At 46.2% G+C, this 16,934-nt stretch overlaps 1 protein-coding gene across 5 annotated transcripts in view; it reads left to right on the top strand.

Annotated features, from left to right (window-relative positions):
• Window positions 1-16,934, top strand: part of PCSK6 (proprotein convertase subtilisin/kexin type 6) — a 157,509-nt gene that overhangs the window by 81,389 nt on the left and 59,186 nt on the right. For all 5 annotated transcript variants that reach the window (XR_004371765.2, XM_032766015.2, XM_032766019.2 and 2 more), the window contains 3 exons: window positions 171-247; window positions 2,591-2,679; window positions 13,314-13,486. Coding sequence is in view for 4 of the 5 variants with exons in the window: in XM_032766015.2 (XP_032621906.1) it covers window positions 171-247; window positions 2,591-2,679; window positions 13,314-13,486 (339 nt within the window). In the remaining variant the exon portion in view is untranslated. The remainder of the gene's footprint in view (window positions 1-170; window positions 248-2,590; window positions 2,680-13,313; window positions 13,487-16,934) is intronic.

The following is a 16,934-nucleotide window of genomic DNA, read 5'->3' as shown; positions in this document are numbered from 1 at the left end:
GTTAATGTTACGGTTGCTTATTAAATGTAAATTCCAAGGGAAGCCATGCCTTGCTGGGGCATGCTTGGGTGATCTCTTCCTGTTACACTTGCTGTGTTAATTCCATGTTCCTTAGGTCCAGTCTGTGCTCTGACTAGTTGCGCTCACTAACCAAAGTGAAATGTTTTTAGGATCCTCAGGCAAGCTATGATGTCAATGACAATGACTGTGATCCAAGTCCACGCTACGATGCCAGCAACGAGAATAAGTATGTTGCATTCCTTATAATTCCTTTGTAAATTGTTTTAGTAGGCTGTGAATATTTAAAAGTAGAATTACTTGAGTTGGGGTCTAGCTTATTTCATCTTCCACATGGTCTCCAGTTTGTCCCGATGTCCAGATGTCCCGATTTTATAGGGACAGTCCTGATATTTGGGGCTTTTTCTTTTATAGGCGCCTATTTCTCCCCCCCCCCCTTCCTGATTTTTCACACGTGCTGTCTGGTCACCCTATCTTCAATGGCCTTCTCAGGCCCAAACCTTTCCTCCTTGGTGAAGGGAAGCCCGCAGTTCTCTTTCTGGGGCTTGTGCTGTTCCTCTCTCTGGTCCCTTCAATCCGCCCTTTCACCAGTTCCGCTCTGGCTGGCAGCAAAGTCTATCACAAACAGAACTCAATGGTGTCTCTCCTCTGGTAGTTTACCCCAGTTTTAAACTGGGCCCAACCCATCTCCTCCTTCCCAAGGGGCCTAAGACCCTCCTCTGATTCAGCCGTCACTCCCAGGCATTACTCGGCTGGAGCTTAGCCTTTTGGTTCTAGCTTCCAAACTCCCCTGGTGTCAGGAACTTTCCTGCAGGAGCCTTTTTCACTCTATGCAGTTTCCTGAGCTTCCTCTCTCTGTTTCTTGTCCCTCTCTGGCTCTTTATAAGGTAACGCCTGTCCTCTGTCAGGCCCCACCAAGGCTGTGAATGAGGCACAGGTGAGTTGGAGCAGTTCCCTCTCCAAGGGGGGAAGACGTGCGACATGTAGGCATCAGTTTAATGTCATCCACTGTCTTCAGATAATAACATACTGTCCTTCCTTGCCCACTTCTTAAGAACATGGGATGTGCCCTACTGGATCATGTCCCTGGGCCTTCTAGTCCAGTGTCCTGTTTCTGAGGAGGGTGTTAGAACTCTTTAATAGGGAGATGTTGGATCATCTGCCCCCTTCATACTGACCTCTAATAAAGATTTGCTTAAACCCTGAAGCATGAAATTTAATATCCCTTCCAAAATTCTTATTGTTAATTAGGATGAGTCTGGAAATTCTCAATAGCCATGTAAATGTCCAACCCCTTTCTGAATCCTGTCAGATTCTTGGCCTCAGCAACTTCTTGTGGCAGTGAGTTCCACAGTCTAATTCCGAGTTTTGTGAAAAAGTATTTCCTTTTATCGGTTTTGAATTTGCCACCTTTTTGATTGCCCCCTTGTTCTTGCATTTTGAGAATTGGAGAACAGAAGTTTACCATCCCTAGACTATTCATTATTTTATATATTTTTATCAAATCACCTCTTATTTGTCCCCTTTCTAAATCCCTTCCAGCTCTGCCATATCCTTTTTTGAGATGAGGTGACAGGTATGCTGGTGAGGCCACAGCACTTATGTGAAATCACACACTTTTTTATAGCAATTGTCCATGCTCTGTCAGCTCAACTCCCCTCCACACCCCAAACTCTTTATTTGAATGTAATTTTGTCCTCCTAATGTGGTGTATACACATCTGCAACCATACAGCATAGTTCTCTTCATGTAAACACCAGCTGCCAAGTAACTTTCTATCAAACAAATGCCAATAGACTTTTTTCATGCCCTGTGTCCCGTAATGTCTTGTAAAATGAACAGCTCTACCATTTAAGACAAATGAGTCTATTCTCCACCCTGTGCAAAACGGGCCACATACAGGGGGAATCTTCTAAAGGACAATTTGTGAACAGAGAGGGGGTGAATGTTCAGGGGTTTAATGTTCATGTGACTTCTGCTGCTGCTAACAGGAGTCGTGGGGTGGGGTTCTTGAACAGCTGACTGGAAATGTGTCCTCTTGTCTAAAAGGACTAACCAAAAACTATATTTTTAAGGGTCACCGTCTGTGAATTCCCTTAATGATGCCAAGCCTCTAAGCACTTTTCCATTTAGATGTCAAAATGTTGTCACACTTTCTGAACCTAGATTAAAATGGGACTTCCACGTGGCGGCACGTTTGAAAAGAAAACTTACTTGGCTACTAATGTTCTCTATTCCCCTGGCCGTTATTGTGGTTTTTTTTAATAAAAAGCTTCCGCACTCTCGAGTCAGTTTCGTCTGCTGCGGAAGTCTTAAGCCTGAGTTTATGAGCTCACCCGAGGGATCAGAATGTCGCAGATGGAGCATTATGACATCACTGTAGAATGAGAGAGGGAGACATGATGGGATACAACATTGCAAATAGCTTAAGCAGGAACGTGACTATTAGCAATGGCGTCATGGTGCTGGGTGTCACATACAATACATACACTCACTTGGTACACATCTGTATGTGACTGTGTTGTCAATTACTTACATGGAAATGTATCCGGACTGTAAATTCTGTTTTCAGACATGGCACCCGCTGTGCTGGACAAGTTGCAGCTAAAGCAAACAACTCTCATTGTATCGTGGGCATCGCGTATAATGCAAGAATAGGAGGTAAGGCTGAAGCTAAGCTGGGGCTTTCTCTCTGTGTGTGGTTTGCTATTTACACACCTCTATCTCCTGGACCTGTAGTTCTGCCAGTCCGGACCAGTGGGTTGTGATTTCTTGAACTGAGATTGACAGGGGGCCAGTGAAGCTTGGAGCAGTGACCTGGTCTGGAACTGCTAAAGCCTTGAATCTTTGTCGGGGCACCCTTATGTCCTTGATTAAGAATGATCCTGAAGCGCCTCCCTCCCCCAAACCCCGCCCCCGACACTGGAGACGTATTTTCGTGAAGAGGTTGGGGACCTGCTGAATTCTGCTCTGAGGACATGGCTGACAATGTGCCCTCTGCATCTTGTAAATCCTCCGTTAGTACAAATCACAGGTGGCTACAGCTAGTTGGAACCCCTTCCCCAAGTTGTGTCGGTTTCATTGGGAAGGGGTTCTTTGAGGTTGGTTGGTTTGTTTTTAGCGAGAGATTTCTCACACACTCAGGCGGGGCGATTAGGGCACTGGCCTGGCATGTGAGAGACCTGGTTTAAATGCCCGCCCTACCTGATCCAGAGTGATCTGGGACGAAAAGCTCTGGTCTGAGTTAGTCAGAGCAAGGATTTGAACCTGGGTTGGCTACATTCTAGGTGGGGCCTGAGTCTGCAGGATGAATGGGAGCACACTCCCTGATCCAAAAGTGGGCGCTAGGACATGACTCCCTGTCCTCAGAAACTTTTCAAAGGTTTTGGGTTTGTTCCAGTGTAAAACAAAAATAAATTTCAAAACTTCAGAAGTTTCTGCCAAACAGAATTGTCATCCTGCAGCCAGCTAAACCAGTGGCCCCTTCTCATTGGTAGTCAGCCACACCAGCTTCAATGAGGGAAGCTGCAACACCCAAGTTCAGCTCAATATTCACATCAGAGATTAACGCTCCACATGAGGGGCTAATCATGGCTGCTGGAACTGACCAGGGAAGTCAAAAGAACAGGGTTAGGTCTTCATTTGGTAAAGGACCAGTTTTGGGGTTTGTAGGAGCAGATGCATGCTTTTTCCCTGTATGATCCTCCTGGACTTTTTCCCATATTTAAATATAAAATTGAGCCAACGTGATTTATATAGAATTGTGCCTTTTATAGAACCTGTCCTAAATGGAGCAAACAAAGCTTCCATAGGTTTTTGGGAATGTATTCAATCAAGTCAGACTCTGTCTGAAAATTCCTCCTAATGTTTTCACTTCTTCTTGCATCTAAATCCTGGAATCTAGAATAGTCTGTCTCGCTGCATGCTTCGCTCTCTGGGCTCTTTGTAATTTGCCTTGGTAGCAACAGATTTTACTGGCAAGGCTATTATAAAATACTGTTCTCAGGGGCTGCTGTATGCAAGCCGCTTGCCACTTTCCTTTATGGAAGTGCAACTTGTGGAGCAGGGAATTGGATGCAGTTTTCTCACAGCTGTGCAATCCCACTTTGCTGCCCTCCACTCGGCTGCTGGAACTGCACGCCAGGGAGGGGCCTGGAGGCAGATTGGCAGGTGAGCGCCTTTCCAGCATTGTACTGTCTTCCAGCTGTTTAGGAGTTGGCAGTGCTGCTAGCAGGTGGCAGCACTTTTGTTAGCGACTGAGTGGAAATGCTGCCTCTGAGAAGGATGGCTGAGCTTGCTGGGAACATGGGAATGTGGCTGCACTGGCTGTGAGAGGATTTTTGGGATGCTTCCAAAGGAAACGTAGGGTAGGATGTGAGTAGAAGCGGGGAACAGCTCCTTTATTCCTGTTCGGTTTCTTTCCCCTGTCCTGACTTTCCTACCCCTTTTCCTTCCTATTTATCCCTCATTGTCCTCCTTTCCTATTCTCTACACTCTTATTCTGGGTCCTTTCTCTTTTCCCTCTTGTGCCCACCTCTCCTATCTCTTTAGGCAGAGGCTGCATAGCCTTTGGCCCAACGTGCAGTGGGGCTGAAGTGGTGTTGGGACATCTGTGGTCCCTTGATTATAGAGAAACCTAAGTGTGATTTTAGTTGAGGATTGGTTGATTTAGCTGGTGTTGGTCCTGCTGTGAGCAGGAGGTTGGACTAGATGACCTCCTGAGGTCCCTTCCAACCCTGATATTCTATGAATGTTCCTATGAAGTCAGCAGGAGACCATGTACTTTCTGGAGCTAGATAGAGGTCTGGTTCACCTTGTGTCAACCACACGTGTCCCCTTTCCAACACATCCTTCTCAAATCTCCCTTAAAGGGAACTGCTCTTCTCTTCTGTAACCCTTCTGCCCATCAGAGTTGGCAGTAACAAGGGCCGGGTTCGGTATCTAAGGGTTCTGTTTCAATAACACAATGCAAAACTAGCTCGAGCCCCCACCCAGTTACCTGGGACAATTTACATACCACCCCACTGGGCACCTCTAAGATGATACTTTCACTCTCGCAAGCACGGAGTCTGAGTGTAGCAAAAGCCTTTAATAAAGGAAGGAAACAATGCAGCATTATGTTGGGGAAACACCACAAAAAGGATTCATAATGCAAACCATGAGCAAAAGACCCACCCCCAAGTAAGTCTGGCAGTGTCCTTTCCCCCTCATGGTCTTAAGTCCAGCAACCCAACAGTCAGCCGTCCCACAGTCTCTGTCCCTGGTTAGTGCAGCCTCCAGAGTTCAGAAGCTCATCTGGAGAGCCTGGGTGGAAGTGGGGAGGTATGGAGGGTATCTTACATGCTCCACTGTTCAGGTTGACAGCTGATTGCCACACCTCTCTGTGAGGTTCTGCTGCAGTCTTCACCACCAGCTGCGCCTCTCCGCCAGCCACCCTGCTAGCCACTCCTCTCTGCTAGCTGCTCACCAACTTGTCTTCAGCCTCCCCCCACCCCTAACACATCTCTCAATGATTTCCACTCTCAGTAACTTCAGCTCTTTAGTGATTTCAGCTCTTGGTGATGTCAGCTGTTAGTAGCGGGCTTCAGTGCTTGCACACAGAACCATTAGTCCAAAGCAGGTCTAATGCTTAGACCTCAGAATCAGTGGCTTCAGCTCTGCAGCATGTAACAAGACTCCTAACTGAGTCAAAATTAATTCTATTATTACACTATGGAGAGATCAAAGTGGTGTTTGGGGCCATCAAAAGGGACCCACATTGCCCAATGCCCCTACCTATCCCAGCCTTTCTCTCTTTCTCAATTCACTGGGCTTTGGAACCCGTATCCCTTGTCTAGCGAGTGCTTCTTAGTTGAGGGTGAGTCCCTCCATCATAAAATGCCAAGTGCAGTTCTACTGTCCTTGATTCACATCCCCAGGATAACAACACTTTATTACTCCTGCCCCAATAACAAAGAGACTAGGGATCCTGCAGCAGCCAAAGTGACCATTTGGGCAAGCAGTCCCATCCTGCTAGGTGGGTGTGCCCATGCAACCGAGATCAGCCGCTGAAGTCTTTTTCCACAGCTCACCACCAGATGTCAGGGTAGAGCTCATTCTGACTCTGCTTACACTTCTGCTTCCCTGCATCCCTTCTTTGCCCCCTCCCCCAACTGGTAGGTGGAAACAAGCATATTGTTCTTTAGAAACTGGGGGTGGGGGAGCACATGGAAGAAACAATTGCAGCTGTTCCTGTCGATGCAGAGGCTGGTCATTTTCAAAGATGCATCTCTTGCTGCAGGTGGGTCCAAGCACCCGGAGTTCAGGCCCTTTCTGTCCCACCCTTGCAGACAAACAACACATACCAGGAGGGGGCCGCACTTTCCGGCAGATGGAAATTTGAGCTATTAGCATGTTTGCAATAGGATCCCATCTCCGCAACTGCCCTGTGTTTGTCAGAGTTGCTCTCACATTCTTTGCACGCACATCCTGGGCTGGAAAAGGGTGCTCCTGCTGCAGAGAGAGAGCATCAGTTTTTTGACTCTCCACGTTCTACTCTCCTGAGTGCTCAGCATGTTGGATATAGTATCTCCCGGGCAGGCCAGCCTGCCCATTTGCGCTGTGGGTAAACTTGTTAGCCCAGCGTTTGAACAGCTACCTGTGTCACTTCAATACATTTTCCTTCTCAGAGCCAACTGCAGAGCAACAGCAAATGTCACTTTTTTAATTAAATACATTTAGATGTTCCTGTCCTTCCATCCCCGCAGGAACTTGAGATTTCCATTTAACAAAATATATTCAATAAATAACTGAAAATGACTTTAATTTTTAAACTACGTTTGTACAAACCCTGGCACAATGGGCCACCAGCCCCCTGACCTTGGCACAACTGTAATACAGATAACAAACTTTAATGAAGTAAACGAAACATTACCAGTAAATTTGATTCATGATGCTAATTAGAATAACGAATTTTGTTTGTATTAGCATATCTATGAACCAATCAGATTTAGAGCATTTTAAAGGATCAACTTACCCCAAACACTAGTCTAATCAGCTTGGTTTTCTGGTATAGTTGTCCTGGTATGGCTATAACAGCAAACCCCTAGTGCAGACACAGCTTATCCAATGGTTCTACCAGCTCCCCTAGCAAAATAAGCTTCACCACCAGCAGCACGTTTATGCCAGTGTAACTGACAATAGGGCTTTTGCCAGTATAGAAATGTGACAGAAATTATGCGCCTAGCCAACATTATTCTCCTAGCAAGTTTCTGCTGTAGCCCTGGCCTCAGTGTTTGGCCGGGAGGGAAAAGCTGCAGGATGGGAATGACGCAGCTGTGATTGCAGTAGCTGGGTGAGATGGCCAGGCAAGTATACTACCGTGGTTCTCTCTGCGGTGTGAAGATCACTTTGCTTCTTCCACTAGCACAGGTGCTCAGGGAAAGTGTTGTTTGGGAGACAGTAACGAGATTGCCCCAGGCTGCACCCCCAAGTGTTCTGGGCCTGGACTGAACCTCGTGCTGGGATTTTTTATTTCCTTCTGTGACCTCAACTTAGCATAAGGAAAATAATTGTTGAAGATACTGTATTTCTCTGCTGTATCATGCCACCAGCTTACCTTCCACTCCAGAGCCCCTACACAAATTCCATATCTCAGCCCCACTGTTTGAGACCTAAGCAAAGGAATCCTGGAGACTTGCATGTAAGAAACCAGATGCCTTATTTTACCCACTTGGCTCTGCCCTGAAGGCTGCTCTAGCACTACTGGAGTTTGTAGAGTATTGTTTTTTTTCTGATGGGTGTTTGGCTTTTGTTGGTGAGAGATATGGAATCATGGAAATGAGACTTGAGTGAGTGCATCCAATAAATCAACCACTAGACTCCCCCCAGAACAGGAGTATCTCTCTTTTTAACTTTTGAGCATCCGCCTAGTTCTCTGCATGGGTGTGTACACGCATGTGTGTCCGTGTGCATGGCACATGAGATTTCTCTGTGATCCCAATGCAGGGGAACGAATGCAGACCCTATTTTGAAATGTTCGCTCTGCATGCAAGTGTGGTACATTCACTGGAACTCTGTTCTGGTTAAAGGCACTTGTGACAATTCCCTGTTTTGCGAAGCAGGCAGCACTGACAGACGCTAATGCCATCAGTATAAATCGAGGCTGTAGCAAACTGAGGATGCTGATTGCCTGGTGGAAGCAAGCAGGGCCTTTCTGTGGACTGCAGCTGGAGTTAAAGGTATTCTGCCTTCTACAGGATCAGGCCCTAAAATGCACATGGTATATTTCAAGCGCACACTCTTTAATAACCATGGAGGCAGGAATTACTTGTCAGATTTATAAAAAATGCATTGCTCCCTTTTGAATTTGGCTTCTTTAATGAGTGCCTCCATGTGTGCACATGTTGGAGAGACCAGAAACGCTTTGTGGACCAAGACAATAAAACTGGCAGACTACTCGAGGTTGTAGGTTTTGGTCAATTTTTTTGAAACTGAACCCTATAGAGTTACCGAATGTGGAACAGAACGTACTGTCGCTTTACCAAAGTGATTCTAGATGGATTACTAAAATAAACTTGTGATTTAATGAGCAAAACTTGTCGAGGAGGCCTATTTGTCACACTCAAAAAGCTACAATCTAATTTTACTTGCTGTTCTTCATTGCTCTTGCATTGCTGTTTATTTGCTGTAGGCAAAATACATTACTGCTCAATAAACAAACAGTGATCCTGGCATACCTTTTTTTTCCCCTTCTCTTCTTTACAGCCTGCATTCTGAAACTTTTATTGCTTGCTCTGTGGGGAAATAGCTGATTTATTTCCCTCTCCCGCCCGTCTCTTAGTTAACTTTGGTTTCCTTCTTCCAAACTCTCTAACTTATAGATCCTGATGCAGTATTATATAAATTTGGGTTTGATTGCTAGCATATTGGATCTGCTATGTGATGAGTCTGAGGGGATATTTCCCCTCTGTACAAGTGCACAACTGGCAACATCTTTAATGGGAACAAAGTAAAGGGAGAATTTATACAGCTTGTTTTTTAGGCCATCTATGTAGGTATGGACAGTACCATTGTCAGTGTGCCTTGCAAATGTCTCAACACCTCTGTGAGGCATTATTAGTCCCATTTTAGATGGGGAACTGAAGCACAAAGAGATTGTGACTTGCCCTAGGATCTGAGACAGGAATTAAGTTCAGATCTCCTTAGTCCTAGTCCTCCTCCACGTGCCCACCTCTTCGCTGCAGACTCACTAAAGGCAAATCCTTCATTGGTTCCTAGACACTCCAGATGGACAGAGTGTCCTCATCAGGCCTGAGATGTAGCTTCACCTTCACCCCTTACAGGACTTGTCAGATATTAAATGACAAGATTTGAGCCAAAAGGCAAGGTAGAAGTGAAGTGGATGTGAGGAGCATCTCTGCCTGACCTGCCGGACACCTAATGCGCCTAGTCCAGCCAATGGCTTACATTGTCCCAAAGCTGCTGTTTACACCAGCTCTTCTTCTCTTACATGTAGTGCTGGACATGTCGCTCTGAAGAAGAGTCCTCCAATCACAAGCTGAGCTGGGTCCCAATTCTGCAAGGTGCCAGGCACCCCCAACTCCAGGTGACTGCACTGGAGTTGCTAGCACTTAGAGTTTGAAAGCTAGTTTTTCCTCCCGCCGTCTGAAGGGTTTAGTGCTTTGAATTATGATGCTACAAAAGGTTTTCTCTTAAAAATGATAATGTGCAAGATAAAGTGGTGTGATAACGCTGTTTTCCCTCACATCTGTCAATCCAGGATAAATTAAGGTATGATAGCGACCAGCTAACTGAAAAAAACCTTGTTTGGTCTGAATAATAAGCACCTGTGTAGCACATGCAAAAAACCAATTTCTTGTTATCTGCACATGCTATTTAGGAAATGTAAAATGCTGCTGTAAAACGTAGCCCTGCCTAGGGGTGACTTTTTAGTGTTCGCTTCAGTTTCGTTAGTTCACTTTACAAAGAAAAGAAGCTTTGGTAAATGTCTTTGCTCCTTTGCTTTGTATTTTGAAGATTGTTCCCTGCTAGCAGCAGACGGCGTTAGAAAAAATATATTTGAAGTGCCTGTAGTCCAGAGCACGGCTGCAACGGTAATTAAATCTGTCTGCATTTGTTTGGTTTAAGAAAAATAAATGTGGAAAGGGAAGTGCATTTTTATAAATAGGCATCTGGTTGGCTGGCTCCAGGAGGCACTAAAATGATCCAGTGCTAACTTTCAGCCATGGAGCCACTTAATAGAGTTACTAAACTAGACTAACTGAGCATCAAGGAAACAGACGGCTCTGAGCTGTTTTTGTCCACTGTTGATGTGCACCAGGGCGGCTGCCTTCTGATTGCCCCCTCTTACCCTGAGGGGTCTGAGCACCCAGCCCCAGTTTTCCTCCGCTCAGGTACTCCAAAGACTCTCCATGCCAGGCTCTCTTGCCTCAATAACGTCCCTCCTTGGGGCTCCTTTTTGGTATCAAAACTTAGTGTAAGGAGTTCAAAACATAAGTCTTGACACAAAATGAGGTCAGATTTAGTGATCCCAATGGATCTTTCTGGCCTTGGAATCTATGGATTTATGAAAATCCATGTCTCACCTCGGTGCCAACAGCCATTAAAATCACCTGAGAGACAAAGTTTGTGAGGTAATATGTTATTGGACCAACTCTGCTGGTGAGAGAGAGACCGGCTTTCGAGTTCCCTGGGCCTGTCCCAGCTCCAACTGCGGCGTCTCTCCCACACACCCAGCTGAGCACGGCTCTCCTGCAATCACTCCTGACTGTGCCTGCATGCCGTGGCATTGGCACTGCGGGAAGGAGACTCCTCTCCTCTGCTTTCAGCGCTCTGCCTGTGCTTTGAACCTGTGATTGGGGGGGGTGAGGGCAGGTTGAGGACAACCTGTTGCCCCAAGGTCTCATTAGCAGAGAGGTGGGGGAGGGACAGGGACAGGGACTTCCCTCTGAAGCCTGTTCCCCCTTGAATCCGTATCCCACCCAGCCTCCTTGGAGCCTCTGTTCCCAGAGGGTGGTACACAAGTCACTCCAGTTTCACCTTGGGTCAGGCTTTGCTCACTGGATAATCTCTGTGACCAGACGCAGCCTTCCCCATCTCCATGGGGATGTGTCAAGCCAAAGGCAACATGTATACACATCCCTAGCCTAGTGTTCCATTAACAGATGATGTATATGAACATTGTCTCTAGCACAGTGATTCTCAAACTGGGGCTGCTGCTTGTGTAGGGAAAGCCCCTGGCAGGCCGGGCCGGTTTCTTTACCTGCTGCATCCGCAGGTCCAGCCAATCACGGCTCTCACTAGTCGCGGTTCACTTTTCCAGGCCAATGGGGGCTGCGGGAAGCTGTGCGGGCTGAGGGACATACTGGCTGCCGCTTCCAGCAGCTCCCATTGGCCTGGAGCGGCGAACCACAGCCAGCGGGAGCCGCGATCGGCCGGACCTGCGGACACAGCAGGTAAACAAACCGGCCTGGCTCACCAGGGGCTTTCCCTACACAAGCAGTGTCCCTAGTTTGGGAAACACTGATCTATTTGAATTAGTCTTCGCAGTGAAAGTGATTCACTGTTCCCAAACCTAGGTCCCTTATATGTCGGTGTGAGGAAGACTTCAAGAAAAATGATGATAAAGAGCTGAAGTGAAATGTGCTATCACACCTATCACTTTTCTTCCTCTTCAGCACGGCAGTTAGAGCATCTCGATGTCAAGCTTTAGAAGGCTTCTTTTCCAGTGGTCAGGTTTTGCCCCCTCACCATATCTCTTGGGCAACTTTGCTGGTATTTGCAGATGGCCAGTGGAGCTGCTGTGAGGTTAGGCTGCAAATGGTCTGCTTGTCCTACTGCGTTTTGGATATTGTGTTTGGATTTTCTCCCCTCTCTGACTTTCATCTTGATTTCAAGGGACTGATGAGTCTTTATTCAGTTACAAATAAAATTCTCGCCATCTTTTCCAGAAGATATGAACATGGGTTGACATTTTCAAAGCCACCAGAGGAGTTTAGAGAGACAGCTCCCAGCTGTGTGTGTGGGGCTGGCTGAACGACAAGAATTCTAGGTCGTGAGACATTTCAAGGCAGCAGGAATTTGTTTGGATTCCACATTGGTACGAAACTGAGATCTTTTGAAATTGTTCATGAAAGAAAGAGTCCACCCACCCACCCACCCAAGAACAGCCAGTAGCCCAGAGCAGAGCAAGAACTTGAACCTGGGTCATTCATATCCCATCATGGGGCTACGGGCTGTTCTGCTGTCTCCCTCTTTCTCTGACCAGAAATTTCATCCTGGACCCGAGAAGCCATCCTAACAAAGGTTTCATTAAAACTCATGTTTCTGCAAACATTTTCCATTTCAACAAATCAGTGTTTTCCCAACCAAAAATACTTCATCTAAAAATGTCCAGCTCTAATTGTGTGTCTGAATCCCTAGTTGGCTTTGAAAATCTCGTCCTGGGGCTTCTAAAGTTCCCAAGGGTGCCCACCCTTTACTTAAGTTTACTGTGAAGCCTGATGATCTCCTATACAGTCACCCATATCACACTGCTCACTGAACAATAGGCTCACATGAGCGATTTCTCTGCCTTAGAAATTGTCTCGTTTTACTTTTTAGCAAATGCTTTCAGCCTTTTCTCTTTGAGAAGCAGTTAGCTTGTCCCTGATCGAAAGCTGGCGCATTGTGTCATTTTGGGGTCTGGTGTAAATATTGCTAGATAAAAGTGCATGAACTAATGTCACTGACATTCCTATTGCATTCTCAGATGGGGCTTTTTGGTGAGTATTCAGGAAAGAGGCTAATGAATGTCTTCCAGGCATCAGAATGAATTAACTGTAATTATAAGGGGGGCGGGGTGGAGGAGAGTCTTTAACAGAGAAATGTTATGACTGAAAGAATTTTAAAGGCATGTTCTCTCCAGCAGATGTGGAACTCTGCGAGTGTGACTTTGTGAGTGCTGCTACTACAGAGAGAGGGATGCTGGGGAAATGTTTAGATTCACTGTGGACCAGGCTGCTTTCTGAATCCTGCTCGTGCAGCGGAACGCTCAGAGCACTGCAAATGATGTATCACTGTAATTCCTTTCCATCAAATCAGCAACACACAGAGAGAAAAGGGAGAGAGGGAAAGGTTTCCAAAATAGCGTAAGAACTTCATGCAGCGGTACCCACACTGGCGTTGTTTTCAGCTATTCAAGATATTACAAGCCTCTCAGTTCTCCGCAGCCTCTAACAAAGGCCTTTGATTGCAATCCTGGCACTTTCATAAAAGCCATTCACCCCTAATGTCTAATGTTTTTGTGCTTTTAGGCGTTCGTATGTTAGATGGAGATGTAACAGATGTTGTTGAAGCAAAGTCGCTTGGCATCAGACCCGATTACATTGACATTTACAGCGCAAGCTGGGGGCCAGATGATGATGGGAAGACAGTTGATGGACCCGGTGAATTGGCCAAACAGGCTTTTGAATATGGCATTAAAAAGGTGTGGATAATCGAGTGCACTGGTGACACTGTGTTTTTTCTCCCTTTTGCTCCATATGAAGTTTAAATTTCTGTGTGTGTGTGTGTGTGTGTGTGTGTGTCAGGGCTGAGATTAGTGCGAGCTGGGTGTAGAAAGCTAAACAAAGGAAAGAAAGTTAAGGCCGAAAGAATCGTCTTGAGAGAGTGGTTACCCTGTCCATGCCTTGCCTGTACCACATCTGACACTGTGGCTACAGTAGACATAGCTGCACTGGGGGGTGACTCATGACCAATTTTTCATAGTGTTGACAAAGTCCAGGTGACTTCAGAACACTCTGTCAGCATCTGGTATCCCTAGAAATGGCTTGGTGACAAATAAATAGAAGTGATTCTAACCCCGCTCACCAAAGCAATGCACGGAAAGCTCTTTGGGAGGCTTTATAAAATCTATTCAGCACAGACATTCTAGGCACATGTCTGGCATTAAAAATAAAATAAAAGGCTTCCCCCAGAGCACTGATCAACACCAACCTAAACCAGCACTTCCCCATGTCAGGGAAATCCCTGAGAGAACAGATGGACCCAGAGCTCATAGCAGACTCGGGTCTAATTTGAAATCCTGGACTGGAAGCTACGTTGGGTTAATAAATCAAAAGTATTTGAAGGGAGCTCATTTTTTATTATTAATCAGATTTATTCTCCCAGGCACTGGGGGCTGTGGGGACGGGGATTTTTCTTTTTGTTATAGTGCCAAGGAGAGTCCGCTGCCCCCCCCCTTTTCCCCCCTCAATTTGCATCCCGCTCTGGCATTATAGCTGACAACCAGCCCTGCTAGACTGGAACAGGGAGAACTCCTTGTTTCCCAGCCTGCTCGTGCTGCTTGTCTAGTGCTCAGTATGGCTGCTGGGGTATGAGAGGTGCACACTTTGCTTCCTGTCTCCCTCCCCTCTGCCTTGGCAGTGTCAGAGCGGCACTGGGCTTTGGACTTGCAGGTTTGCTCCAGGGCACCAAATTATGTGCACCAGTGAAGCAGAAGGGGAAGTTACTGTCTGACCCCACCTAGTAATCAGCACATACCCTGAAGCATGAGGATTGCTCATTTCTGCAATACTGTCCAGGCTAGTGTAACTGCACACCCTGTTCATGTGATGATCTCATTCTTATTTTAGTCTCACCAAGCTCCTAATATCCTGTCTCAGTAAGTGTGATAGGTTATTTCCACATTGCATAAAGTATTTCCCTTTATCTGTCTTAAATTTGTTCCCGTTTAATTTCAGTGAGTGACCTCTGGCATTTGTGTTATGAGAGAGAGAGTAAACAGGAGCTTCCAGTTGTCCATCTCTGCTTCCATTCTCCTAACACCCCCAAATACTCCCTCCCCAAACACCAATCACTTTCTTGACCCTTTTCTGGAATGTTCTGCTGCATCTCCCTGAAGCTGATATGGACCAAAGTCAATTCACTATTTAAGTCAGCTCAAAAGGTGATTTTATACAGTGTCAGGGGTTAACTTGGAGATGTTTAAATCCTCTCCAGACAAGAGCTGGTAGAACCTGGGTGCTGGTTGGGTGTTGCTCACATGCTCAGGGTTTAACTGATCGCCATATTTGGGGTCAGGAAGGAATTTTCCTCCGGGTAGATTGGCAGCAGCCCTGGAGGTTTTTCGCCTTCCTCTGCAGCATGGGGCACGAGTCACTTGCGGGAGGATTCTCTGCAGCCTGAGGTCTTCAAACCACAATTTAAGGACTTCAATAACTCAGACATAGGTTAGGGGTTTGTTACAGGAGTGGGTGGGTGAGATTCTGTGGCCTGCATTGTGCAGGAGGTCAGACTGGATGATCATAATGGTCCCTTCTGACCTTTAAGTCTATGAGTCTAAAAGTCAGTGTGTGGAAGTGGGGCTACTCCACTGACCCGACATGTGACTGCAGTGAAATACAAACCATGGAACATCTTTTGGTCTGCTGGCTCCTGGAGAAACCATGCACCATGGAAGATAGTGTCAGGGCTACAGACCAGGCCATATCATGTGCCCAACACTGGAAAAAATGATGATTGTGGTGGAAGGATATGAGAAGTACAAGAAAGCAATGTCATTCTATTTCCTTATTCTCTCTCCCGTTGCTGATACAGCCTGACGTCTGAGAGCTTTTTCAACAGCTGCTCTGCACTGAGTGGCCTTCTTGATTTGAGCTGGCCACAGGGATGGTTTTTTCTTTTCTGGGACGTTACCGCTGATAAGGACCCATTAATATATAGCAGAAGTTTGAAGGAGTGATGGGTCCTGGTCTTTGGTTTGCGTGCAGGCATCTCCCTAGACTTTGGAAATGTTAAGAACATTATGATTTATCGTGTAGGAGTACAAACCCACAGTCAGGCCCAGATCCTGCTCTGAGGAGTTTATAATCAGGTGTGGTCATGCACAATGTCCCAGAGTGAGGAGTAAGAGAATGAGAGCAGAGTTGCAGGCAAAGCCTTCAAAGGTGAAGTTAGAGGATTACAGCATACTTTGATAGATTAACCCCCATCTTCTGGGAGGGTGCTGTATGAAAAACCAGATCCTTCCATGCTGAGTTTCTCGAGAAGGCACTATTGCAGTATTTTTGATGACAGCCAGCTACACAGGACAAAAGACCTTTCTTGGTACCCTTCAGAAATCTACCCCTCTTCACCCACCCCATGGTAGGTGAAAATGATTCTGTATCCAAGCTTGTGCTGTTTCTGGTCCACTGAAGGGGTGGAAAGTGGCAGGGATGTTTTGGATGGGACTAATCATACTTGTCACAGCTTTCTTGAAATACTGAAGCCAGCTGTTTGGTCCCTTCAGTGTGTATGGAGGAAAAGAGGCTCCCTGGGGAATCTTAAATTGCAGTTGTCTAAGCCTGGTCTTGAGAAATCTCCTGGGACTTTGAGGAGAAGCCCGGACCTCTTTCTCAGACCTTACTTTGGCACGTTTGCCTCATTTTTCTTTTAGAAATTTAAACCTTTTGGGGAGTGAAATTTGGGGAATGTCCCGTTTTTGGCATAAACCCTCACTAAGGGGTTGTCATGATAAAGTAGTTTAGCCTGCGAGCCAGTTCAGCACCGCTGTGAGGGATTAGACATTGCTGTAGTGAAACAGACGGCCAGCATCTCCTCGTGCCCATTTGGCATCACAGTGTTTATTTTATCTTTTGTAACAATGCACCCAGCGTGACCTCAAGCCCAAGAAATATGCATTGCAAAACCTAAATTGAAACACCACTGAACTGAAGCAATGTTAACTCAAAAGCAGCAGAGAATCCTGTAGCACCTTATAGACTAACATACGTTTTGGAGCATGACCTTTCGTGGGTGAATACCCACTTCGTCAGATGCATGTAGTGGAAATTTCCAGGGGCAGGTATATATATGCTAGCAAGCAAGCTAGAGATAACGAGGTTAGTTCAATCAGGGAGGATGAGGCCCTGTTCTAGCAGTTGAGGTGTGAA

This window comes from Chelonoidis abingdonii, chromosome 9 (genome assembly GCF_003597395.2).
Source record: "Chelonoidis abingdonii isolate Lonesome George chromosome 9, CheloAbing_2.0, whole genome shotgun sequence".
In the NCBI taxonomy this organism is placed as follows: Eukaryota; Metazoa; Chordata; order Testudines; family Testudinidae; genus Chelonoidis; species Chelonoidis abingdonii.
This window is presented reverse-complemented; position numbering and strand designations above follow the sequence as displayed.